We start from the raw sequence: 27,066 nt of genomic DNA, 5'->3' as shown, positions 1-27,066 counted from the left end.
GCATGTGCGCACCCTAGGAGAGAAGAGGAACGATCCCAAGAGGAGTTTTGAAAGAATGCTCGAAAGCCAAGTGTGACGTGCCATCTCTCTCTCTCTCTCTCTCTCTCTGTCTCTCTCTCTCTCTCGCCCTCCCCCGCCGAGTGAGCGCTGTCTTCTGCGATCGCAATCGTCTCCCACGATCTCGCTCCGGTAAGCTCTTTTGCAAATGCTGTTTGGATGTTATTTCGATTCGTATCGAGCATTATTTCTGAGGTTTTCTACGGAACAGAGTCGAAAAAAACGGAGAGAGAGAGAGAGAGAGAGAGAGAGAGAGAGAGAGAGAGTGAGTTCAATACTCCTGACGTTGGAAGGTGATGTCGGTTAAGCACTGAGTTGGAAACCCAGATTTCCATTTTACCTAGGACTCTAAGAGAAGAAACAGGACCCAACAAGTTATTACAAGATGGATACTGCAAAATAATTTTCTTTCAAAGATCACTTTTGTCCCTAATTTACCTTGGGAGAATCGTTTGCCTTTTGGTTTGTTGCGTCTTTGATCTCAGATTTTCCAGTTTCACCAACTTGAACAATGATCGCTTTATGTTGAGAAGACTATGGTCCTAAATGGGTTTGTAAAGCATTGTAGCAACAGAAAGATGAACTTTGGCCTACATTGTAGCGAGTGGAATCGGCAAATTTTGGCCACTGAGTTGGCAACGTACGTTACCTTCAGTGCTTTTCAAATTCTGTTTCAATCATAAATTTTGGGCCTGTTCTGGCACAAATATTTAATTTGATGTGTTTTTTTACATATCATCAGAATACCTTTTGAAAGATAGTCTTCAAGAGTGTTTCAAACATTTCGAAAGTTTCAAGCTTTTTAGGAAGCTTGAAAGTTTGCTAGAAAGACTTCATGTACCTTTTGTTTTTTGATATGTTTTTTTACATATCGTTAGAGTACCTTTTGAAAGATAGTCTTTAAAAGAGTGTCTCAAACGTTTCGAAAGTTTGAGCTTCATGCCTGAAAGCCTTCCCATAAAGACAACTTTATCTTGAGGGCATAGTTCTTGGGAGTTTGGAAATGGAGAAGGAAAATGGGAGAAACGGAAGTTCAGTCCTAGGAACAGATGACGAAACGTGCAATGGAATTGTAAGTAATGTTACAGAAAAGATATGTAAAACATAACCATTCTGATTCACCCTAAACTGTTTTATACAAATGACTATCCAAAGACCTAAGAAAGTTAAATATTATCCAAAAAGCCTTGCTCGACTCTATCCACAACAATGAATTATCACAAGTCACATAAAAATTCAAAGCACATTACGCTTGCACCATCCACGGTTGTGTGAGTGATTTAAACAAAAAGAGTACAAGTACTTGTTAACATCCATGAGAGAGGAGAGGGTGGGAACTCAAGCAGTGAGAGCAAGCCCTTTGTAAATTATGTCAAAGGTGGCAGTGGAGGATGCAATGAAGACAAGAACTGGCCTGCAATCCGGTGGACACCTCGACTCCGATCTAAAACATTTGCAATGCCACATACATGAACAAGGCACATGTGGAGAAGAGAGATCACTGAGGTATAAAGAGACAGGACGAGAGAGAGAGAGAGAGAGAGAGAGAGAGAGAGAGAGAGAGAGAGAGAGAGGAAATGCTCTCATGTTGATAACAAGCTGCTCATATGTAAGGTGCAGCGGAATGAATGTTTGAACTTTGCTCAAGATGAGTGCTCCGAACCAGCTCAAGGTTCCTTTTGTTCTTATGGAAGGGAGAGCCTTCCGTTCTTAATGAGAGAGTGCAATGATCATTAACAAAGTGAATGGACACTGTGCATGAGAGTGTGAGACTGAGAGATAGAGAGAGAAGAGAATACGACACCGAGACGTTGTAAAACCCTCCTCCAAAGGCCCCACTCGTTGGCAAGAGTGGTCTACTATTGACTGCACAAACTGGTACAAAGTGGATGCATGTGACTGATGCAAGTCTAGGCTATGTCGAGGTCGACGACGGGGATGACGAGATCGACACTACGGTTGAAAACTGATGCAAGTTCATTGCTGTCCAAAAGGGCTACTGGCTGAAATTTGATGCAAATCTGTTGCTGTCCCAAAAACGCTAATGGCTGAAAATTGCTGGAACCAAAAACGCTGATGTGGGCTTATGTCTAATGGCTGAAATTCGCTGGTTCTAGGCTGTCAAATCATTGAAATTTGCCAATGCTTGGCGATGCTGAAAACGCTATGCAAAGGGGGGGGGGGGGGTGATTTGGGGATTCTGGAAATGCCAGGGCTAAGATTGTATGGCGAGGAAATCTAGATGAAAAACGCTAGGGCTGAGAGGTCTTGGCGATGAAGCTATGGTTGAAAACGCCAAGTGCTGGAATCTGTTGGCGATGATGCCTTGCTGAGGAAAACGCTAGGGCATGAAATCGCCCAAGGGTTGGTCTTGCTGAGAAGTGTCTCTAGAGGGCCTGTTGCACGTGAATGCGTGATGCTCTCCTTCTTCTTCTGCCAATTAGTGCTAGCCTAGGTTTGCTTATATACAAACTTACTCAATTTGCTCTACCTACTTTCCAACAAAAGTCACGTAAATTAATAAGTAAAAAATGTCAAAAATAGGAAAAATAGGTTAAATTGGAGCCAAGCTCAGCAGGCAACTTCTCAAGCAAGAAACTTGGCGGTACTTCCCTCCAAGCAAGAACCTCCCCTATCGTTTTTGCTCCACAGCAACCACCTAGCGTTTTTGGACGAGATCAGCCAGCATTTTTGCTCTTGCAGATCCCTGGCGACAGAAGACTCAACAAGAAGTCTAGCGTTTTGCATTTGCAGGACATCCGGCAATAGCAGAACCATCTTCAGCAGATAGCGTTTTTGAAGACCATAGCGTTTTTGCAAAGACATATCAGCCTAGCATTTTTGAAGATTTCAGCCACAGCATGCAGCGATTTCAGCAGTAGGAAAACTATCAAGATCATCCCCTAAAGAAGTAGCAGATTCAGCCCAGAAAGACCATCAGTTTTCAGACATAAGAAACCTCAGTTTTCAGCCCTAAACCTGCAGGTTTTCAGCGTCAAAGACCCACAGAAAACAGCTCCCAAATCAGCGTTTTTGGACTAGTCGCAGATTTCAGTCCATAGCATTTTTGGACAGCAGTAGAAAGATTGCAGATTTCAGCCCTAGTGTCGGTCTCGTCGTCCCTGTCGTTATCGCCGACATAGCCTAGACTTGCATCAGTCACATGCATTCAGTTTGTACCAGATTGTGCAATCATAAGTAGACCACTCTCGCCGACGAGAGTGGGGCCTTCGGAGGAGGGTTTTACAACAGTTTCTGGTGTCGTATCTCTCTTCTCTCTCTATCTCTCAGTCTCGTACACTTGCACGCACAGTGTCCATTCACTTTGTCTGTGATCATAGCATTCTCTTATTAAGAACGGAAGGCTCTCCCTTCCATAAGAACAAAAAGGAACCTTGAGCACAGTTCCGAGTACTCATCTTGAGCAAAGCGCAAACATTCATTCCGCTGCACCTTACAGCCTTGGGGGGAAGGGGAGGGGGGGGGGGGGGGGGGGGGGGTGTGCTGTGGACCTCGACTCGAAAGCAAAGATCGATTCTTCGTGATTGATGGAATCTGCAACGAGGTTAGCTTTGCTAGAAAAAGCATCAACTCAACCATCATCCTTGTGAACAACCACGTCTTGATCATTCAAATCATCATGCTCGTGAGAAATCACATCGTGATCATCATGCTTGTCATTGTCATTCAAATCATCATGCTTATCATTATCATTCAATTCATCAAGCTTATCATCCTGCAAATCCTGTGTGTCATGCTTTGGAGAAGACGAGACTGAGAGAGTCTTCGTATTTTGAATCCTTTCAATCTTTGCCTGCACATTAGAAATGAGAGATGAAGAATGAATAACTTGCTCTCCTCGAATGACAATGGGAGAGTTACTTTTGACATTGAAAGTGAACGTATTTTCCGCCCAATCAATGAGAGGGTTATGCTCACGAAACCATCGAATGCCCAAAATCATATCACATCCTGAGAGAGGAGAGACAAAAATTTTTCTACGGAAAGCAGGTTGTTGAACTGTAAACAACACATCAAGGCACTATCTCGTGATGAGAGAATCCATACCGGGAGCGAAGCCAGAGACCTCAAGAGGAGATTTCTGACTAACCTCTAGGCGGGCTCTCTCTCAACAAGAGAGGGAGTAATCACATCATGCATACTGCCTGGGTCAAACAATATGACAAAACGTTGCCCCGTCATATGACCATAACATTTAAGGAGAGACTCATCAATGGGAGGGTCATGAGAAACTTGGGGCACACTTGTGTTCTTATTTATTGCATTGACGGAGGAAGTGGGTTCTGTGGATTCTTTAGATTCATTAGAGTCAAGCTTGGGACATGTTCTTTTTATGTGACCCTTAATGTGACAATGAAAACAACGACCTTCCTTAGAATAAGTGCTTTGCTCTTCCCACGTGATGTGTAACGTGTTCTCCTAGAATTCCTTGTGCTGCCTTTTTATCTGGAGTGAGCTTAGGTTCAACAATTGTGTTAGCCTTACCCTTAGGTTCATTTTGAGAGTTCTTTTTTGAGAGACTATTGGAAGATTGGTTAGAAGAGTTACCGTTCTTACCATTCTTACCGCTCTTACCATTCTGAGGGTTTTGAGAGGTACTTGTGGAAGTCTTGTTTTCCTTAGGCTTTCCCTTGTTGTGCTTCATCTCCTCTGCGAGAGCAATCGCTACCGCCTTGTTGAGATCGATTGGATCGAGCACCTCGACATCGTACTTGATATACTCGTCCAAACCATAAAGGAATGCCTCCTTGCGCTCCGCATCCGATTTACGTAATTGAGTGCCGAGCTGCAAAACACGATTAGAGAAAGACATAACTGGCATACCATTTTGCTTGAGGAGGTGGCATAAACCGCACCTTGAGCTTGTCTTGGAAATCGGCCCAATTGAAGGAAAGGGGCGTGAATTTGTCGGCTTCCTCTAGGTGCATGGCTAATTGTGCCTCTTGCCATGAGTGGTACCAATTGATGGCATCACTGGCAAGGTACATAGCTACCGTCAAAACCTTGCTATTTCCTGTCTTCTTAGTTGTCGTAAAATAAGCATTAAATTGATGCAACCAAGAATGAATAACCGTAGCATCCATCTTTCCATCATTCTTACTGAACTGGATCTTCTCTGTGAGACTCGGTTGTTGGAGTCCAAATCTCGGCTTGTGGAACTTGATAAAACACCAATATCTTTGGTTGGCTCGGACTTCGAGGCGAGAACATGTTGTACAAACTCTTGCATGCGTTGTTCACTCTGTGCCGTACGCTCGACCTGTCTTTCTTCAGCCGTCAAGTGCGCTTGATCACGCTCACGCTCCAAGGTGTCTTGTTTGAGTTGGCGTTCACGCTCCATGGTTTCTTGTCTGTGTTGGCGTTCACCCTCCAAGGCTTCCTGCCGTTCTGCTTTTCTTTCTAATTGTGGCATCGCAACGCGATTCGTTTCTTGTTGTTGTGTCATCATCTCCATCATCGACTTGACCATCGCCTCCATAGGATTTGGTACAACTCGTGGCGTAGATGGGGATGGGGGAGGTTCGGGAAAATCTCCTGGTGGGGAACACTCTTCTTCGCCACTCCCATGCTCACCACCTCCACACGAAGTATCCATTCCGCTTCGGGTGATGACCATACATTGTGATCTTTGGTTCTTAAGTTCACGAGGAACTTGGGTTCTTATGGGTCTTGGGTTCTTGGGGGTCTTGAGTTCTTGAGGTTCTTCTTTCGCTTGCAATCTGTGTTAGAGAAGGATCTTCTCTTCACCCGAGTTCTGCTCTTTTCCGCGGGCGCACCCCTTAGCGGCCTTGCGCTCACACCAAGGTTTCTTTTTCCCACCTCATGTCGATTGGCCGGCCGCTAGGTGCACGGTCCGCTCTTAATGAGTGAAAAGAGGCACAAGGGGAGGCTGGACAAGCCCTTCTTTCTTGGGTTTCGTGTCACCCTTCAAAAACACGATTAGGAATCCACACGCCCAGGAGAACCTGGGTTACGTGCCGCAACAACCAAAAAAATTTCTGTGGTTCTTGTGGTTCTTTCCTTGAGTGATACAGAACATTGCCAAAGCTCTGATACCAATGTAAGGTGCATCGGAAGTGAAAGTTGAACTTTGCTAAAAATGAGTGCTCTGAACTGTGCTCAAGGGTTTCTTTTACTTACGGAAGGGAGAGCCTTCCGTTCCTTTAGTGAGAGAGAGCAATGGACACAAACAAAGTGAATAGACACTGTGAATGGAAGTGCATGAGATTGAGAGATAGAGAGAGAAGAGAATACGACACCGGTAAGTTGCCAAACCCTCCTCCAAGGGCCCCACTCTCGATGGCGAGAGTGGTCTACTATTGATTGCACAATCTGATACAATGGTTAATGCGATGATTCTAAATGCTTGCTATGTCGAGGCTGACGGTGTGGACGACGAGGACGAGACTATGGCTGAAAATTGAATGCTTCGAGGACTACGGTGACGACTGTAACAGACTTGGACACTCCAAGTCAAGAATCAATCGCGACAGCACCAAATAACCACTCCAAAACAATTCACAAATCACAATAGATTTGCACTAGCCCGGCGGAGTTCCGTGCCTAGAGATATTGGCCCCAAAGACTGGCGCCCCTTTCGGTATTTTTTAATGTATTAAATCAATGTCAAAAGTACAAGAGAGCGGTTAGGGTTTCACTCTTAGACTGTGCGTCCAGATGCTCTGCAGAGTGAGCCCTAATCCGCTTATTTAAAGATTACAAGGGATGCCCAAAAGGAGAGCCCCAAAAGCTCTCAAAAATAAAAGCAAAATTCTCTCTCTCTCTCAAGAGAGTAAAAATTAAAGCAATCAATTTCTCTCTCTCTCTCTCTCTCTCTCTCTCTCTCTCTCTCTCTCTCTCTCTCTGTGTAAAGCGTAGAGAAAAAGCAAATATTGTGTCGCCCAAGCTGGCCTTTTTTTTCAGCGCGAAAAATCCGGAGGCTCGTACTACTGCCATGTGGCATTTCTGCCGCCTGTTTTAGGGTTCCTAGCCACATTAGGGTTTCAGCAAATTAGGGTTTTTGGCAAAAATTAGGGTTTGTAGGAATTAGGTTTTTTGGCAGAAATTAATGTTTTTGCTCTCGGTAGCCACGTCATCACTTTGTAACATACCCCCCTCTTGAAAGCATTGTAATCGCCCGCGATTACGCCTGCAAAACCGACAGAAGCCATAAACCGTCTTAGCAGACACTGACTGTTAGTACCTACGTACTAGGAACACACATCTAGCAAATGTACCAAATGGACAGTCACATCACACGACATCACAAGACATCACAGGACATCACATGACATTCAACATTTATTAGGATCTTAGACCATGATTTATCGGTAATGTAGCTAGCAATCACATCTAGATCCAATCGGGACCTCATCGATGTCTGATTGACTAATCCCTATTGCAACCATGTCTATTCGAGATCAATCATACCAAAATGCTGCAGTCATTTCGTCTATCAGTTCTTGCACTCAAAAGAAGTCAAGAACAAATCAGTTTCATAATCAGGAATTCCATTTCATAAAGTCATCCAGCAGAATACTGTCAGCTCTCAGTATCCTTGAAGCTCAAAGAGACATTAGTGATTTTAGTATCAAAATCAAGGCATCTGTTGACAAAGGAGCAGAGTGACTCCCCTCTTGTGCATCCCACTTCACCAAATCTCCGGCCAAGCTGAATTCTGGGTTCCGTTTGGAGTAGACTATGCTAAACCAAAAGCATCGAGGTAAAGTTTCACAATGTGAGGAGTATCTGCTAGGTCCTCCTCCTCCATCCACTTCGCATCCAATGCAGGATAGTTCTTGAACTTAACCAAGAACCGCCTTCGGACTTTACCTTTATTCTTCGTATCCTTTTGTGTCAAAATCTGTTCAGGAACAAGGATCTCCTCGTTTTCTTCCACTTCGGGTTGCTCATCAGGCTCACCATCATCAGGCACATCACCTTTAAAAGGTTTCAAGAGACTCACATGAAATGCATTGTGAATCCTCCAAGTATTTGGCAGTTTCAATCGGAAGGAGACATCATTTATCTTTTTAGTGATCTGGAAAGGTCCATAGTATCGCATACTAAGCTTTGGAAAAAGCCTCTCCTTTCCCTTTTTCTTTGTTAGGCGTGCCTTCTCAAAACGTAAGAGCACTCAATCATCCTTCTTCAATTTCAAGTCACGACGATGGCGATCCGCTGCCTTTTTCTGTCGTTCTTGAGACTTTTGCAAAGTCTCGCGAACCTTGGTAAAAGCCATATCCAAATCTCGCGTATATTCATCGGCTTCAAAAAAAATCTTATCTTTCGTGCTTAGGAAGGATGGAACCTTCGCAGCACCTTCAGCAATCTCAAATGGTGCCTTCCCCGTCGAAGAGTGTATCGTGTTATTTTAGACAAATTCCACCAAAGGTAAGTACTTTTCCCATTGAGTCTTCTGATCCGAGATACAAGACTTCAATAAATCTAAAACCACTGAATTGGCAATCTCAGATTGCCCTTCAGTCTGCAAGTGGAACGATGACGAGAACTGCAACCGCGTGCCAATGTTCTCCCAAATTGCCTTCCAAAACAAACTCGTAAATCTGGGGTCTCTGTCAGGGACAATCGTCTCAAGCATGCCATGTAATCGGAAAATCATCGTGACCATTCTGTGTTGTCGGGAGATCAAAAATGAAATCCATTTCAATACTTTCCCAGGGGCGGGTGGGTATGGGTAAAGGCTGTAACAATCCCTGTGCTTTATGCTTGTCAAACTTGACCTTTTGGCATACTTAGCAACTGCGCACAAACTCTAAACTCTTTCACATCCTTTTTGAGTCTCGGCCAAGAGAAGTATCTCTCTACCCCTTTCATGGTGGTAGCAATGCCGCGGTGACCCGTAAAAGGTGGACAGTGGCATACAGTCATAACTTTTTCCCTCAATGGTTGTGTAACACACAACATGGTTTTTCTCATCAAGTAGCCTGCCCGAATGGAGTATCCTGCTACTATCTCCCCATCCCGTTCCGTGTGAATAAAAAAAAACATCTTCAAAATCTGTATCTGTGGCATAGTGGTCGACCATATCCTCGAAGCTCCTATGATGTATCGCGGAAATAGCCAGAACCAACGGCTTCTGAGACAAAGCATCTGCCACCACATTCTCCTGTCCTTGCACATGGACAATCTAGAAGTGAAACTATGACAAGATGTTCGTCCACCGCATCTGCTTTTCCGAAAACTGCTTCTGTGACAAGAAGTAGCGCAAACTCTCATGGTCTGTAAAGACAGTAAAATCCGCTCCGAGTAGGTAATGCCGCCATTGTGTAAGAGCATGGATAATCGCCAAAAGCTCTTTCTCATAAATCTGTGCTGTCATCTCCGACCTTGAGAACAATCGGCTCTCGTAAGCAATGACATGGCCTTCTTGCATTAAGACCGCACCCAGACTACGACCACAAGCATCACAATATACTTCAAATGACTTTTGCAAGTCCGACAAAGTCCAAATTGGTCCCGTAGTCATTTTCTCTTTCAATGTCTGAAAGGCAGTCTCCTTTGTGGATCCCCACGAGAAAGAGACTCTTTTCTGTGTCAAGATATGCAAAGGGGAAGCAACCTCTACAAACTTTCGAATGAACCGCCTGTAGTACGAACACAGTCCCAAGAAGCTTCCAACTTCATGGACATTCTTCAAATCGGGCCAATCATGGATAGTGTCTATCTTGGCCGGATCCATTTGCACTCCTGCTGTGCTGAGACAATGTGTCCCAAAAAGTGTATCTTTGAAGCAGATGATCTCTGTGTTCTGCCTCATTCTTGGAGAAAACAATGATATCATCAAAGAAAGTGCCAACAAATAGCCTGTACTCTCGAAAAATCCTGTCCATCTTCCGGTTAAATGTCGCAGGAGCATTGGTTAAGCCAAAAGGCATCACCAAAAACTCAAATAACCCAAAAGTAGTCCGAAAGGCTGTCTTGTAGACGTCTCTCGGCGCGATTCGGATCTGATGATGTCCACTCTTCAGGTCAATCCTGCTAAATCACGAGGATCCCTGTAACCTGTCGAGTATATCATCGATCCTAGGAATCGGAAATCTGTTCTTCATGGTGATTTTGTTGAGAGTTGTATAATCGATGCACATTCTCCAAGATCCGTCTTTCTTCAAATCCAACAACAGTGGAGAGCAATACAGTGAAGTACTAGGCTGGAAAAGACCCTTTTCCAAAAGGTCTTTCACTTGGTTCATAATCTTTTCATTCTATACTCGGCTCACATGGTAAGGTGGCCGGTTCGGTGGCGTGCTTCCAGGTATCATATTAATGGTCTGATCTTCAGGCCCTCTAAAAAGCAATCGGCATGAGTGTGGAGAAAAATCTTGGCGTTCTTTTGTTCAGGTCAAAACATATTCAACCTTTATCCATTGTTCAGTTCTCTCCCAAAAGAATGAGTAAAGAAACTAAAGTTCAGCAAGTACAATCTCTGAACCCTTCATTTGTCAAAAGTCGCTTTCTCGGCCCGGTAGTCAACCACGGCGTAGTTCTTGTGGTACCAAGGGATTCCGAGTAGAACGTCACTCGCGTGCCCTGAACACCCCTATCATTGCAAACGAAGTTTGCCAATGCTCGGTGTAATGACAATATCCCGTCCGGGTGCCAATCGAACTACCTCCACCTGTGGCGTCAGTTTGTCGGTGTAATTCCAAATCGAGCCGCCAATTCCAAGTGAAAAGAAGTTGGCCTTGGCTCCTTCAAAAAAGCTTCCCGATCCTTCACTTCCCCCCCCCCCAAAAAAAGAAAAACGGCAAAGTTTGTACTTCCATTCATTTGATTCGGTGCAGGTCCCACACCATGTGGTGCTAGTTCTGCTTTTCTATCTGCCTTTTCTGCCACGTTCCTCAGCTGCTCTCGAACTCTCAGGCCTGTCGTCGTCCTTATCATTCTGTTCTTTCGGTGCCTTTGTAGGGCACTTCGCGGAGATATGTCCATGTTCCCCGCATCCAAAGCACTTCCCCTCTCTGATGAAGCGAGCTCTCTCCTCAGGAGTAAGCTTGGGTAGTGCATCCTTTTTCTTTGGGTTGCTCTTTTTCTTTCTACTGTAACACTGTAACAGACTTGGACACTCCAAGTCAAGAATCAATCGCGACAGCACCAAATAACAACTTCAAAACGATCACAATAAATTTGCACTAGCCCGGCGGAGTTCCGTGCCTAGAGATATTGGCCCCAAAGACTGGTGCCCCTTTCGGTATTTCTTTATGTATTAAATCAATGTCAAAGTACAAGAGAGTGGTTAGGGTTTCACTCTCAGACTCTGCGTCCAGATGCTCTGCAGAGTGAGCCCTAATCCGCTTATTTAAAGATTACAAGGGATGCCCAAAAGCAGAGCCCCAAAGGCTCTCAAAAATAAAAGCAAAATTCTCTCTCTCTCTCTCAAGAGTAAAAATTAAAGCAATCAATTTCTCTCTCTCTCTCTCTCTCTCTCTCTCTCTCTCTCTCTCTCTCTCTCTCTCTCTCTCTCGGAAAAGCGTAGAGAAAAAGCAGATATTGCGTCCCCCAAGCTGGCCTTTTTTCCAGCCTGAAAAATCCGGAGGCCCGTACTGCTGCCACGTGGCATTTCTGCCGCTTGTTTTAGGGTTTCTGCATATTAGGGTTTGCAGGAATTAGGGTTTTTGGCAGAAATTAGGGTTTCTGCTGTCGGTAGCCACGGCATCACTTTGTGACAACGACGACGACTTCTATCTGCTGCTATGGCTTATGCGACTGATTGGAGCTGTGGTTCATGCTGCTACAAAAACACTGGACTTGCATGTGCAAAACGCTGCCCTGCTTCCTGTAAAACGCTGATCTGCTGCCTTCTTTATCGCTGAAGTTGCTGGTTCAAAAACGCTGGCTGAGGCTGTAAATTGCTGATGCAAAATCGCCTATGGTAGGGCTGAAAAAACGCTATGTCTAAGTGCTGAAATCCCTGACTTGCTGGCTGAATCTCCTGCTGAAAAATGCTAGAAGTGCTGCTGTAAAACATTGGCAGAATTGCTCCTGGAAGCGCCTATTGCAGGGCTGAATTCGCTGATGCACCAATGCTGAAAAACGTTGGTACAAAGGGGCTGAAAACGCTGGCCTGATGTGAGGGAAAAACGCCAGGCTGAGGGTTCTTGTTCTTGCTTGAGAATTGCCCTGTTGAGCAATGCTCCTGCTGCCTCTTCTTCCAGAAATTGCTAACTCTTGTTTGCTTATATATTATCTTAGCAAAATTGCCCTACCTAGTTCCCAACAGAAGTCACTTAAATAAATAAGTGAAAAATGTCAAAAATAGGGAAACTAGGTCTAATGCACTAGAAAATTCCCTGATGGATTTTGATGGGAATACTGATGATCATGTTGTGTGCAACCGGAGGATATGCATCTACTCTACGTGACTGCGGTCTGCGAATAGACTCACAAAAGTGCTAGATCACTTCCTATTCTAGATCTGACTTGATTGAATTGAACCCTGGTCATGCTGTAGCTTGTCCACGGACACATAGGGTTGGATGTGCCATGTGACATCCAAGTTTGTTACACCAGGGGTCGACCAAGTAAATCCCTGTGGGGAGGTTTTGTGTTGCTTTCTCGAAAGAAGAATAATACTGTGCGCTTGTCACGGAACGGGCACCAGAGCCAACGGAAAAGAACAGGCTGAACAGACTTTTAGCACTTCAATAACAATTGAACTGAAAGAGATAGACGACACAAGGAGTGGCGGAGTTCCACCTCGAGAGAGCATCGGCCCCAAACCTTGACGCCCCTATTGGTATTTATTTATATTACTTCAACTCGGTACAATGCCAATACTCACGCTCTGCACCTTCACCCAGAAGATCCCAGAGTCTGTTTAACAAACTTGGACACCCCAAGTCAAGATATGATTTGATATTGTGGTGAACGCATCAAGAGTTCTTGAAGGATGAGATGGCTGCACAGGGATCTAGGTGCATCAAGACTTATGACGGATGAGATGACTAGACTGAATGATTGAAACACTGTGTTCAATATGAACTAAGTGTGTGATTTTGAACTTTGAAACTGGAATTCTCAGAAATGAATCTGATTATTTTTTTTTGCGGGAAAAAGATCCTTCCATTAGTTAAGAAAAACTGCCCATGGGGCTACAAACCACCTCTACTAGAGAGGGCTACATCAAAAGCATGGGGAGACTCCCAGTGAGTAAACAAAATATGTACAATGAGGCTAAATCACAAAATGGGAGGAGGAAAGAGCCACACTGGTGGCTGGTAGTGCCATCTGGGCACACCCGTGACCCTGGACCATGGTGAAGAAGGGCCCTGGGCGCCAGAGTTGCAGGAAAGCCTCTCTATGCTCCCGCATGCGGTCGGAGCTGCCGTGAAGTCTCTCAAACTGACCCCTGAGAGTATGGATCAACCCCAACCAAAAGTCACGAATAGTCTCCGCTGGTAGGACAGGGCGAGCCTCGAAGATGCGGAAGCAATGGGCCCGCCAAATGAACCAGTGTCAGGCTAGAGACGAGCCCCCAACACACCTTTCTCACTGCACCACTCCTGCGGGGTAAGCTCTATAGTAGGCCGAAGTGTAGGTCAAACTCCCTGTATCACTATCATCCTACTGGTGGAAGATAGCTCAAACTGGAGCTCGGCTCGTGACGGTGGACCAGGTAGCAACACCCCAAGTGTACTGTCGCACTATCACAAACGGGAGCGCATTCGGATAAATAGGATTTATCACTTATTACTGAAGCCAGAGGATATAGAGAGAAATAAATAGAGAGAGAGATAGAGAGTGAGAAGATCGACACAGTACTGGGGACCAGAAGATGGGCTGGTCCCCCCCCCGTAATATTATCTTTATTATTGAGGAGAAGTCTATTCAAGCACTTGAACCGAACGTATTACCACGTTCGTTCTAGAATAAGACTTGATGGTTCCCGGAAGCCTCAGCTTCCGATTCCTAGGGCAAAACCCTATTCCAAGGAACTGCCGTTCCTTATTCCAATTCCTCGAGAATCAAGGTTCTCGCCTCTAGATCTCACCTTCCAGACTCAGGGCATGGCATCCCTGCAACTCTCTTTCCAGAGTCCTCTTCCCGCAGAACAACTCTGCTTTCCCGGACACAAAGTCCTTACTTGGGAATCCCAACTTCCGGATCACAACTTGAGAGACTACCTCTCTCCGATCCGTGGATCTACTTCCCAAACTCGGGTACGAAACCCTTGGGCTGATCTGGCTCTAGTTCCTCAGAGCGCTTTTCTCCTGCAGAGGCTCATACCGTCCTCTGCTCCTACTCCCTCACTAAGAGGAAGTACACCTGCAAACAAATACTTACTAACATGAAAATCGTTACCTTCAAAGTCTCGACGCTCGAAACGTAACTCCGTTCTCGAAAAGCAATTCCCCGGAAGAGATTTCTCCATAGAAAATCCTCTCTTCCAATCCTACACACAAAAGAGGTGTGTTTTTGGGTTCCTTCTTGTAAATCAGCCCCGTCTACGACGTTTATGGGCTGAAAACAGAGAAAAACAGCAACTTGTCGCGATGGAAACACGCTTCGTAGGCACTTCTTCGCGAGGGAACTTGCGCACTGGGTCTTGGCGACATCTGGTACACTTGGGGCAGCCATGGGCATCACCGGCAAACGTCTGGTGAACTTTGCAGCAGCATCTCCTTCTTGCAAAAACTGATCCTCCCCTCTGAGTGAGGGCATGTGATGCTTTTATAGCTCCTAGCCACGGGCACGAATAGTTGCTCGCGTAGAGATCGCGGTCGTTTTTTTTTTTTTTTTTTTTTTTTTTCAATTTTTTTTTTCTGTTCTGCTAGAAAAAGAGAGAGAGAAAACGCTGGCTGATCTGTTGCCTTATTTATCAGATGGCTGCCCACTTATTAAGTGGGCGGCCGGCGTATTTTAAAAATAGTTTGAACCTGCCCAAAAACTCAATAAAACCTTATAAGTTAAAAACAATGCTTTCACAGCACTTCCCAGGCGTCCCTAGATGCAATCACACGCACAGTTGCAATGCAGACATAGACTTCCTCACGGGAAAGCATCTGCTTTCTCGAAAAGCAATCCCGCTTTCTCAGAAAGCATATGTTTTTCCTCAAAGTTTCCTCTGAACCCATCTTCATTCAAGTGCTTGCTTTTTCCTCGTGCACAATTCTAACACAGTTCGGAATTTCCTCCCGACTATGGATATTCCCTTTCCGATGCACCCGTCACCCACCTTGTGACGCATCAGGAATACCCATCACCTAGTCCTTTCCTACCGAACTTACGGTACAATCTCCTTCACGATGCTCTATGTCACCCATCCTATGACGCATCAGAGATGTCCGTTCCCGGATGGTCGGATACTTCTTCCCGATGCTCCCTGTCACCCATCCGATGTGATGCATCAGAAGTACCCGTTCCTGGTGGCCTTACAGATATTCCCTTTCACAGTGCTCCCGTCATTACTTTGAATGACGTACTAGGACTATTCTGTACTCGGATGTCTCCAGTGAGAAAAACCCTCTCACTTAAAATTCCAATAATTCATTTAGAATTATTTTTCCTGTCAGATAAAGCCAATTTGGCAACATCCCTCTCACTTATAAACAGTTGTCCTCAACTGTAGAGGTCCAACTGAACTGCCAAGGAGAAATCGGAAAAATTCCAAATCTTGCTCAATGGTGAGTTGAGCTAGTGCTTTCTCAAAAGAGAACTTAAAAATTTAATTAAACAAAAATTCAATAATTCAATACTTACCTTAGCGGTTCATGTCTTTCCTCTAGGACCTCGAGGATATCCTTCACCTTTCATTAAAGTTACGAGCGATGTAAGAACTCGTCATTCGCGTCTTTCCAACAGATTGGAAGTTTCCTTATCCGAGAATCTGTTAACTCAATTCCACCTTCTCAATTCCGAGAAGAATAAACCTCCTAGAAATCAATCTAGGTCTATGTCCTTGCGCATAACCTTGCGCTATTTGTCTTGAGGATATTAAACCTCTTGTGTCCTCTCACATAGGGCATGTTGAGAGCATTAAGTTCATGTGAATCTTCTTGTGGCAGACAAAGTGTGCTATCTTACCAAAGTAAGTTCTTATTCCGGAGCCTTTGCTTTGGGTAGGCCAATTGTTCTGATCCAAAGTTTCCTTATCTGAGACTCTGTTAACTTGATTCCTTCTTCTCAAATTTGAGAAGAATAATCTTCCTAGAAATCAATCTAGGTATCTGTCCTTGCGCATAATCCTGCGCTGTTAGTCCAGAGGGTATTAAACCTCTTGTGTCCTCCCACATAGGGAATGCCCAAGTCATAGAGCATTAAGCTTGATGTCTTTCTTTCACAAACAAAGTTTGCGATCACCTTAGAGAAGGTTCTTGTTCCAGGCCATCGCTCAACGTAGGCGGACGGTTCCAATCCGAAGATTCTTTGTGCACGGTGGCACTTCCTTCCAATCTTTTCCTCCTGCGAGTTATTACCACCAGCAGTGTTTTCCCGACGCCCATTAGCGTCTCTTCCTTGCAGAGGCCATCCTTGCAAGCATCTAGGACTCCTCGCAAAATCTTAGGCAGATAAAATTCTAGCCATATCATTCTATGAACATAAGTTCAAACTCGGCCCACTTAAGGGCGAACACGCTTTAGATCTCAATGATGTTCTCCCATATGTGGTTGAGGTAATTCTTACCATTTTTAAAACTGCTGGCGAATTTTACTCTTACGAACATAATAGTTCGAATTTATTCCAGGAGCGTGTAAATGCTACTCGACCTGCTCATGGAGAAACATATACCGCAACCAAAAGTTGCTACTGTAATGGTAAAAGCACATAGCGTACTCAATGATCAACGACCATCGGAAAACCACTTCTCCGTAGAGAAACTCAAATTCCTTCTACCAAACACATCTCAAATAGAGATTCTCGTGTCGGAATATCCTTGCGCGCAAAAAGGCACTCAAGAGAGTATAACAAACTCTCGTCCAGTTCCTTGGCATAGGTCTGCATCTTCGTGTGTTATCCATGTACTCAAAAGTGTACATAATTCTTACGCTGTGTTAGAGTTTCAATGAACCTGGGAAATTACCTTCCCTTCGTAAGATCCTTAGAGCGAAGACGCTCAACTTGACGATCCCTTGGCTCGATCTTAGAGCAAAACCCGCTCATAAATAATCTAGGATTTGAATCCTTGGATTCCTCAAGCACAAGCCGTAGTCGTCGCTTGTTCCTTCCCTCGTAAAGAGAGTTCATTCACTTGTGTGAAAAGCACTACCATATCTTCCCTTACCGGGTAGGGGTGTTGGTTCATAAGGTACGCAAGCTTTTCTTTGCTGGAAAGCTCAGAATGGTTCCTTCATAATTTCCTACCCGCAGTAGCAGGTAATCTGTTCAAGAATTACCGGATACCAGATCAATAGTCGACCTTCCGGCTAGTTAAGCAAACCAATTCATCTCAGAAAACAATGTTTCAATTTGATCCTGCTCTCATAAACACTCGAGAGTGAGTAGTCTCGGTTAGACATAACCATACCTCGTGCAAAAGAGCAAACAAGCACAATGCACTTTATGATTTCCGCAAAGATGTAACTTTGATCGAAAACCTGCCCTCTTACTTAAAGTTCGAGGGTCTTCTATTCAAGAACTCAGGAGTTAGATTGAATTCCCTTACTCCAAACTTTCTGTGTTCAATGATTACTACGGGGATTGGATTTATGTACAGTAAGGTGTACACTTTCAGCTTTTATTGCTGACGCTACCATCTGTTGCAAAGTATTTTGCAGATGCGTCTACAAAATTCGGGCAAAAGTCCTTTGTTGAATTTCTTCATCTTTCCTTCCTCAGAGAGGATCGAGAGTGGAGCTACCTTGGCAAGAGTGAACCACTACTTGCTTTGACTCACTCGTGTTCCTATTGGGCAAACCCATCCCAATCTTTCTTGGATGCCTTCCTCAAAGTGTAGAGGAAAAAAATTTGTCGAAAAATTCAGCCTTGAATTGAATCCTAGTCTTGTTGTAAGTTCCTTGCAGAGCTTTGGTATACCACCGAGTACTTGCAATCCCCTTGAGGTGTTTAATCACATGCCTCATCTTCGACGCTTTTTTCAGAGCCGTTTGCAAAGGCAACTTCAAACTTGTTGAATCAAAGCGGTAGCTTTCGGGGCATCTTCCCTTCCGTCAAAAGTATCAAACTTGACTGGAAGTGTTCCTACGTCTAGAGACCTTCTTCATATCCTTCTCGGAATGACGGGATTTCATGGCTATAGTTTTGGATTGACGTTCATGGATATTTTTTGGATTCTGAAGAATCTCGAGCATTCCGCTCCTTGGATTCTTTAGGTTCTTGAGCATCATGCTCTTGTCGCCTTCTCAGAGAATCTCAAGCCTTGTGTCGACTTCTTGCAGAGAAAAAAATTTCCAACTCTGCGAGCTTTTCCTTGCAGGACTTAGGATTCCGCCTGCTTACTTCTCTCTTGGCTTGTCATGGCTTCTTCCCGTATCTTCCCAGAGTCGTCCTCCAAGAGAGGAGACCATGCTCTGATACCACTGTCACAAACGGGAGCGCATAACAATATAAAATACATTCGGATAAATAGGATTTATCACTTATTACTGAAGCCAGAGGATATAGAGAAATAAATAGAGAGAGAGATAGAGAGTGAGAAGATCGACACAGTACTGGGGACCAGAAGATGGGCTGGTCCCCCCGCGTAATAGTATCTTTATTACTGAGGAGAAGTCCATACAAGCACTTGAACCGAACGTATTACCACGTTCGTTCTAGAATAAGACTTGATGGTTCCCGGAAGCCTCAGCTTCCGATTCCTAGGGCAAAACCCTATTCCAAGGAACTTCCGTTCCTTATTCCAATTCCTCGAGAATCAAGGTTCTCGCCTCTGGATCTCACCTTCGAGACTCAGGGCATGGCATCCTTGCAACTCTCTTTCTAGAGTCCTCTTCCCGTAGAACAACTCTGCTTTCCCGGACACGAAGTCCTTACTTGGGAATCCCAACTTCCGGATCACAACTTGAGAGACTACCTCTCTCCGATCCGTGGATCTACTTCCCAAACTCGGGTACGAAACCCTTGGGCTGATCTGGCTCTAGTTCCTCAGAGCGCTTTTCTCCTACAGAGGCTCATACCTTCCTCTGCTCCTACTCCCTCACTAAGAGGAAGTACACCTGCAAACAAATACTCAGAGTTCATAACATGAGAATCGTTACCTTCAAAGTCTCGACGCTCGAAACATAACTCCGTTCTCGAAAAGCAATTCCCCGGAAGAGATCTCTCCATAGAAAATCCTCTCTTCCAATCCTACACACAAAAGAGGTGTGTTTTCGGGTTCCTTCTCGTAAATCAGCCCCGTCTACGACGTTTATGAGCTGAAAACAGAGAAAAATAGCAACTTGTCGCGATGGAAACACGCTTCGTAGGCACTTCTTCGCGAGGGAACTCGCGCATTGGGTCTTGGCGACATCTGGTACACTTGGGGCAGCCATGGGCGTCACTGGCAAATGTCTTCTTTGCGGGTGAACTTTGCAGCAGCATCTCCTTCTTGCAAAAACTGATCCTCCCCTCTGAGTGAGGGTATGTGATGCTTTTATAGCTCCTAGCCACGGGCACGAATAGCTGCTCGCGTAGAGATCGCGGCCGTTTTTTTTTTTTTCTTTTCTGTTCTGCCAAAAAAAGAGAGAGAGAAAACGCTGGCTGATCTGTCGCCTTATTTATCAGATGGCTGCCCACTTATTAAGTGGGCGGCCGACGTATTTTAAAAATAGTCCGAACCTGCCCAAAAACTCAATAAAACCTTATAAGTTAAAAACAATGCTTTCACATCACTTCCCAGGCGTCCCTGGATGCAATCACACGCACAGTTGCAATGCAGACATAGACTTCCTCGCGGGGAAAGCATCTGCTTTCTCGAAAAGCAATCCCGCTTTCTCAGAAAGCATCTGTTTTTCCTCAAAGTTTCCTCTGAACCCATCTTCATTCAAGTGCTTGCTTTTTCCTTGTGCACAATTCTAACACAGTTCGGAATTTCCTCCCGACTATGGATATTCCCTTTCCGATGCACCCGTCACCCACCTTGTGACGCATCAGGAATACCCATCACCTAGTCCTTTCCTACCGAACTTACGGTACAATCTCCTTCACGATGCTCTATGTCACCCATCCTATGACGCATCAGAGATGTCTGTTCCCGGATGGTCGGATACTTCTTCCCGATGCTCCCTGTCACCCATCCGATGTGATGCATCAGAAGTACCCGTTCCTGGTGGCCTTATAGATATTCCCTTTCACAGTGCTCCCGTCATTACTCTGAATGACGCACTAGGAATATTCTGTACTCGGATGTCTCCAATGAGAAAAACCCTCTCACTTAAAATTCCAATAATTCATTTAGAATTATTTTTCCTGTCAGATAAAGCCAATTTGGCAACACGCACTTTGGAAAGAGCTGGCATCAACCGAAGAACCCGAAGCCAAACCTGCTGTGCCATGGGGCAGTCCCTCACACAGTGACACTGACTCTCCAAAGGATGGTCACAAGCTGCACAGGCTGCCGAAAGGCCACTATGCTCCCCATTGCTGTAGCTCTGTGTGCAACTAGCCACTAGAACAAAGTGACTTGTCTCGGCTGTCTGGAGTCCCACAACCGCTCCCAAAAGCCCGACAAGAACTCAGCTGCAAGACCCTCCTCCTGCCAATGAAGTGTTGCAGCAAGACGAGCCTCTCTCCGTGCTGCCAGTATGTGAGTCGTGACGCCCTAGTCGAACAGTGTATTGAAAGAAAGGGATCCCAGGGCGGTTGGCTGAAAACAATCCTCACTCCCTAATCTGCTCGTGCGAGATACTGGAGCTACCATCGGCTAAACTCTCACTTCCTTGGTCCAAAGAGAGCACCCATGATTAGATTTAGACTGCAGGTTCTACATGATGACTGTTTTTGGATGAGAGAGGCTGTCTACGATACCATACAGGAGCAGACAATGGTACCAATTACTTTATGGATATCAGATAATTTGCAGATTTGTTTGAGAGTCAGTTAGAGAGATTATAGGGAAGTTGGTTTGGTCAGAGAGATGTGCATCTTGGTACCTTCCATTAGCTTTTGAGAGTGGGTCCCCCGTGCCTCTCTTACAGTTTGGTTGTGCTGTAAATCTGCATCCTTTTTTGGAGTACATCATCAGGAAATGTTAGAGTGGATGCGGATGATTCTAAAGGCACGGCCTAGGGGATTCACGTCCCCTTGGCTTTTGTGAGCTACTACAGGAGGCTTTTACAGCGGATGCTTATATCAGTCAGATACCTAAAACTGGAATTTGTGGTTTTCGCTACATCGCCTGAAGTGGACTGAGCTTCGTGCAGATTTATGTAGGCTTGATCATGTATCCTGTGGTTTGATTTAGGATTTTTTCCCATGATTTCCTTGTATCTTCTGGGCTTTTTCCGATTTTCTTGTATATGGACCTATGGTCGATTTTATATAATGCAAAGGGTCAAAACCCCACTTTTACTTTTGAGAGAGAGAGAGAGAGAGAGAGAGAGAGAGAGAGTTAGAGAGAGTTTGCGAGAGTTTGCATATGTCGCTTGCTTTTGTTAAGGGCCTTTGCGTACTGGAATTGGAGCTGAGTTTATGGCACAACCTCAAAGGGCAGCGGCTTATGACCAGGTGATGGCAGAAGATTTTGTGGAGTTCGTAGATTTTGAGGATGAGGCTGATGAATTTTCAGAGGATATGCGTGAAGATCCTTACGGTGCAGATGATGACATGGAGTCCGAGGTAGGCACACTGGTCATGTTGGTTAAAACTAATGTTGTCTTCTAATTTTTTATTTGTGGGGCTATAACATATTGTGGAGTTTGTGCCACCATATAGCTTAAAAAAGGTTATTAGGGAGATGTTTCTCTTGCCTTGACATGGGAAGGGCAGGATTGCTTGCAAATTCGCACAGTCACATTTTTTTGCTGATTTGCTTCAAAGGGCAGGATGGCTTGCAATTATGCATGTACACATTTTTTTACCGATTTTTTTCAATGCTGGGGGTCCTTCTATCTCTACCAGAACAATTTCATTCTCTGCAGTACAAATGGTACTTGGTAGTAATGCTGCTGGAATATCATGAGTTCACTTATGAATAGTGCACTAATCGAGTAGGACTTCGAAAAGCATCCTATCACTCTGGGTTCTTCCTTTTTATATCTGTTGGCTACAAGTGTTACTGATTATCTACTCGCTCACCCCTTCTCAACTAATTTTGAGTCCTTTCCTGATCAAACACTTTAGGATGCTCCTAACTAGGACATTCTAGATTTACGCTGTTGATCAACCATGCTCATGGTTGACGTTCACTCCTGCAATGATTGCTGGCTAATCTCTGGTACCACTCGGATTGTTGTTGGTACTTATGTTGGCTTCTCTGTGTTGGATATGGTGCTTTGGCATCGTTTGCTTTGTCTTGATCTTTTTAGACGCCGGTTACGTTGGTTAAACCTTGGTCTAGTGACTTTTATTTAATGTGAAGTTTGTACCATCATTACAGCTTGAGAATGGCATATTGGGACATGTTTCTCTTGCATCGACTTGTGGTGGATGTGTGTGCAGGGTTTGCCCCTCCCCCCCCCCCCCCCCCCCCCCCCCCCCCCACACACACACACACACACACACACACCCACACACCCTCATGCATGTGCAGAATCGCGTGCACACTCTCCTGCCTTGGTGGTCTCATGGCGTTTAAAATTGTGATTTTACAGTCTAGCAAGGGGGACACAACAGCTGCACAGGCAAGGCGTGGGAAGGATATTCAAGGAATATACTGGGATCGTTTGCACTTCACAAGGGAGGAGTATAGAGTGAGTCGTCTACAACATTACAGGAACTATCAAAACTTGAATGTGCCGCATCAAGACTTAGAAAAGGTGAGCATTCTTATCTTGGCTTTCAATCTCCGAATAGTTTCGTACTCACGGTTAACTTGTTTTACTGGCAGGAATGCTTGCAAGTTACAAGAGATGGCAAATTTTATGCATTTCGGCAAAATACAAGAGCAGCAAAGCCCTCTGTTGTGCATTTTCAAGTATTGATTATCTTCCTTGGCATAGAACATGCACGTGCACACGCACACGCACACACACAAACACACAAATGTAAAGCAACCTTTGCACTTTGGATTTAACGATTGTCCTCGGCTATGCCTCTACAGCTCAGGAATCTGGTTTGGGCGACTTCCAAACATGACATTTATGTGATGCATAACTCCTCAGTACAGCATTGGTCTCCTTTGAGGCGAGTGGTAACAGAAGTCCTTAATGCTGCAAGACCTTTAGTACCAGCTCCAGAGGTATAGGTCCTACAGTTTAGAGGGGATTCTTGCACTGTAATAAATGTAGTACTTATTTATTTGTCTCACAATTTGTGCTCTGTAGGCACAGGGAAGAGCATGGGCTCTGCAGTCTCTGGGAAGGCATGTGCAAATCAGCACTATGTGTGTAAAAAACAATCTTCTTGTGGCTGGTGGGTTTCAAGGAGAGATGGTTTGCAAAGTAATTCCTAGCCTCAGAAAACTAGGAAGCTCAAAGTCTTCTTGTTTTTGCTATCAAATTTTAACGTCTATAACATCCTCCAGTTGTTGAATCGACCGGGAGTTTCTTATTGTGCAAAAATTACGTACGACGAGAACGCAATTACCAATGCTGTGGAAATCTATGAGAATATCAGGTAACCTGGAATATCTAATTCATACAAATTCAAGGATCTTTGTCCGTGGAAAAAGGAGTTTCACCTTTGCTAGTCCTTTAAATGCAGTGGAGCAACACGCCTAATGACATCAAATAATGATTCTTTTGTCCGGGTGTTTGATGTCGAGAAATTTGAAGTTCTCCAGAAGTTCAACTTTCCATGGCCTGTTAATGTATGTGCATTTTTTCTCACACTTTCAAGAACTTCAACTAGTTTGAGTAATTTTTTGTGTTCAAGTTCTTTAGCTGCTTTTAATTTGTTACATCAATCTGTTTTAAGTTATGTGGGTCAAAACTTGCATTTGCTTTTGTTACTTGCAGCACACTTCAGTGAGTCCGGACAACAGGTTCATTGTGGTGGTTGGGGATAGTGCAGAAGGCTTTGTTGCTGACAGTCAAAGTGGCAAGGTATTTTTCTTTCACCTTTTCATTGAGTTCAAGCCCAATCTACAGGTCTCTTGGGATTGTTCCTATGACGTCAAAAACTTCTCTTCTCTCTCCAAGGAGAGATTCAGTTTCTCTCCATTGAATCAAATCAGAACGATTATCTTCCTTTCTAGACGAAGGCTGAAGTTAAGCTTGGGAATGATCAGCTTTTGTTCATGAAGCATATTTTAGAGTAGGTGCTTAGTGGCTTATTGAACATTCACACCCAATGTGAACTCGTGTGCAGGTGTTTGCAACATTGACTGGCCACTTGGATTTCTCTTTTGCTTCTGCATGGCATCCAAATGGCCATGTCTTTGCCACTGGGAACCAAGATATGTCATGCAGACTTTGGGATGTTAGAAATTTGAGCTCTTCAATGGCAGTTTTGAAGGGACATTTAGGAGCAATCCGATCTCTCCGCTTTACCTCAGATGGGCGGTTTTTGGCAATGGCAGAGCCAGCAGACTTTGTGCATATCTTTGATGTCTATCAAGACTTCAAGAAATCTCAGGAGATCGATATCTTTGGAGAGATTGCGGGGATATCATTCAGCCCGGACACGGAGGCTCTTTTTATTGGTGTTGCTGATAGAACTTATGGAAGCCTTCTTGAATACAATCGGTGCCATGTGAACACTTACCGGGATATGCTTTTATAATGTCATCCTGATGATGGATTTGTGGTTCAAGAACAAGCTTGTCAAAAGAAAGGCTGGATTTCACTGCTGCATGATCACAAGTGTTGCCATGCATTTCATGCGAATTTACGTCAGGTGGAGGATTTCCTCGTGAAGGGTGAGTCATACATGGCTGGGTGCTCCTTTGATGGATTGGTCCCGCCTAAATTAATACCCAGCTTGAAGATGGGTCAGGGATTTGTAAAAATGTTTAGGAGTCGCAAGTGTGAAGTACTTAGCAGCTTATCTTGCACATATATGTACTTATAACATCACAGATATTCATGAAATTACCAGCAGCTGAACTTTTGTATATTCATCCCTAAAGTTTGCTGCTAATTGTGGGGCTTCTGCCAGCTGTGGGTTCTCACGCCGGGGTGCCTCACAATTTGCTGGTATAATCCTTCTGTGTAGTCTGTCTGATGGCATGTCAAGGCAAATAGTATTACATGACGTGTGGTTCCCTTCTATTGATGTTCATGCCATGTTTTTCTTTGTTTATTCCGATGATTGAAACGGTATGAAGCATATTTGAAGAGAATCTCAAGGGGGTTCTAATGATAATTCTTGTTGTCTATAAATATATTTCCCTGGTTTTATGAACGTTCTCTCGAGTGCCTTTCTCTTGAAGAGAATCCCAAGTGGGTTCTAATGATAATTCTTTTTGTCTATAAATATACTTCCGTGGTTTTATAACAGTTTTCTTGAGCGCCTTTCTCTTGGAGTAGCTGGGCAGCTCCAAATAGTGCACTTTATCAATCGTAGGAACAGCATTGCTTGATGTTTTAAGCTGTCCATTGCATGCAATATGTTTCCTTGCTTCTGATTTTCATCCGTGGTGGTTTCTCTCGCCCAGTTTTTTGAGACACCTTAAACATTGATAGCACCAAGGCAAAATCTCTTTTCGCCAATCATACATTATGCCGTGCTCTAAGAGATTCCATTGCGACATGAGTACACCAGTAGAGGAGGGGAGAGTGGGCTTTCTCAGACCCTATTGCTATGCTGCAGGGACGTTTCACTCCCTACCCACCTATGCATGCCATGCTGCACCCCCATTTTGGTACCAGATTATTTTGCATACCATGATACTCCCCTGCGCATATAGCTTGACATATCCGTCATACATATGTATATACATCTCCATGCCATTCTGTTTTCTCATGTATTTAGCTAATTTTCAGCACTGTTGTGTTTCTTCTATATATGTAGAGGACATTACATGCGCACCGCTCTCGTAGGTTGACCTCCGTCTCTATAAGATGTTAGCAGAACCGCGAGATACAGTCGCCCATCATACGGCTCACTTGTGTAACTTGCTTCAAAATAAATTATAAATTGTTTAGGTTCAGAGAACTTCACAAACAAAAGAGCGGAGAAGAAAGTGCTAAGCACTTTGTTTTCGTAGTGAGGATTGGTACCTTATTATTGAAGACTTGTTTTTTCTTCCATTTGCTTGGAGAGTCTTCAACCCTTCTTTTATTCGAAGGGGGTAAGAGGGGATACTAATAAAAAAAGGCAAGCTTGCTTATCCTCCTTGTTTGATCTCTTTTAGACCACTTGTTGCCCTATTAAAAAAGCTATGCATCCAAAGATCACAAGAATCAAATCCCTTGTCTAAACTTTGTCAAACGCATGCATCCAATGGATAAAAGAGTTAAGCAGAATGAATACATAAAGGTATAACTCATTAAGGCCTTTAGCTATTTAGGTCCCTTTCCGGCTATCGGATTATTGCTATGGTACTGGTTTCCCCTGAATGAAGCTGAGACAAAAGAGAAGTAGGTAGGTACTATGGACCTTTTGTTGTCCATCACGGAGCTTGCTATAAAAAGAGTGAAAAAAAAAACATTTCTATACGATTAACAAAAAAGAAACAAATACATATAGATAGATGAATGTACCTATATCTGTCTACCTATAAATAGCAATGCCTTTGCATCCCTCTTTGCACACACTTATTTTTGAAAACAAAAACAACACATCGGACCTTATGTATTGGCCTTACATGTGGAGAAACAACTAAGTATGATAATCTCAGCCAAAGAGAAGAGAAGTTACCTCTTCGTATGGATTTCAAACGGGTACCGGTTTATATTGAAGTGGCTGAGCGAAAGTTATGGATGACAAAGCTTCAATGTGACGTACCATTGGACACTAAATGAGAAACTTTTGAGGAAGTTATTTGCT

The 27,066-nt window shown here is 44.2% G+C and overlaps 1 protein-coding gene across 1 annotated transcript; it reads left to right on the top strand.

Moving 5' to 3' along the window:
• On the top strand, window positions 1-25,344 carry LOC147446598 (putative WD repeat-containing protein C2A9.03). Its single transcript, XM_086525801.1, has 10 exons — window positions 1-189; window positions 21,635-21,813; window positions 22,788-22,952; window positions 23,024-23,110; window positions 23,237-23,374; window positions 23,460-23,576; window positions 23,660-23,751; window positions 23,839-23,944; window positions 24,093-24,179; window positions 24,445-25,344. The coding sequence occupies exons 2-10, from the start codon at window positions 21,667-21,669 to the stop codon at window positions 24,856-24,858; spliced, it is 1,353 nt and encodes a 450-aa protein (XP_086381927.1). The 5' UTR covers window positions 1-189; window positions 21,635-21,666; the 3' UTR covers window positions 24,859-25,344.
• The last annotated feature ends 1,722 nt before the right edge of the window (window positions 25,345-27,066 follow it).

The sequence above is a fragment of the Adiantum capillus-veneris genome, chromosome 12 (genome assembly GCF_014529385.1).
Source record: "Adiantum capillus-veneris isolate H3 chromosome 12, ASM1452938v2, whole genome shotgun sequence".
NCBI classification, from domain to species: Eukaryota; Viridiplantae; Streptophyta; class Polypodiopsida; order Polypodiales; family Pteridaceae; genus Adiantum; species Adiantum capillus-veneris.
The sequence above is the reverse complement of the archived record's forward strand: the minus strand, read 5'-3'. Positions and strand labels throughout refer to the sequence as shown.

Bases quoted from the DNA above. Each gene is read 5' to 3' on its own strand.
- LOC147446598 (XM_086525801.1), top strand. From the start codon at position 21,667: ATGGCACAACCTCAAAGGGCAGCGGCTTATGACCAGGTGATGGCAGAA. The intron at 23,375-23,459 runs GTATAGGTCCTA...TGTGCTCTGTAG, and splicing joins CTTTAGTACCAGCTCCAGAG to GCACAGGGAAGAGCATGGGC. The intron at 23,577-23,659 runs GTAATTCCTAGC...AACATCCTCCAG, and splicing joins AAGGAGAGATGGTTTGCAAA to TTGTTGAATCGACCGGGAGT.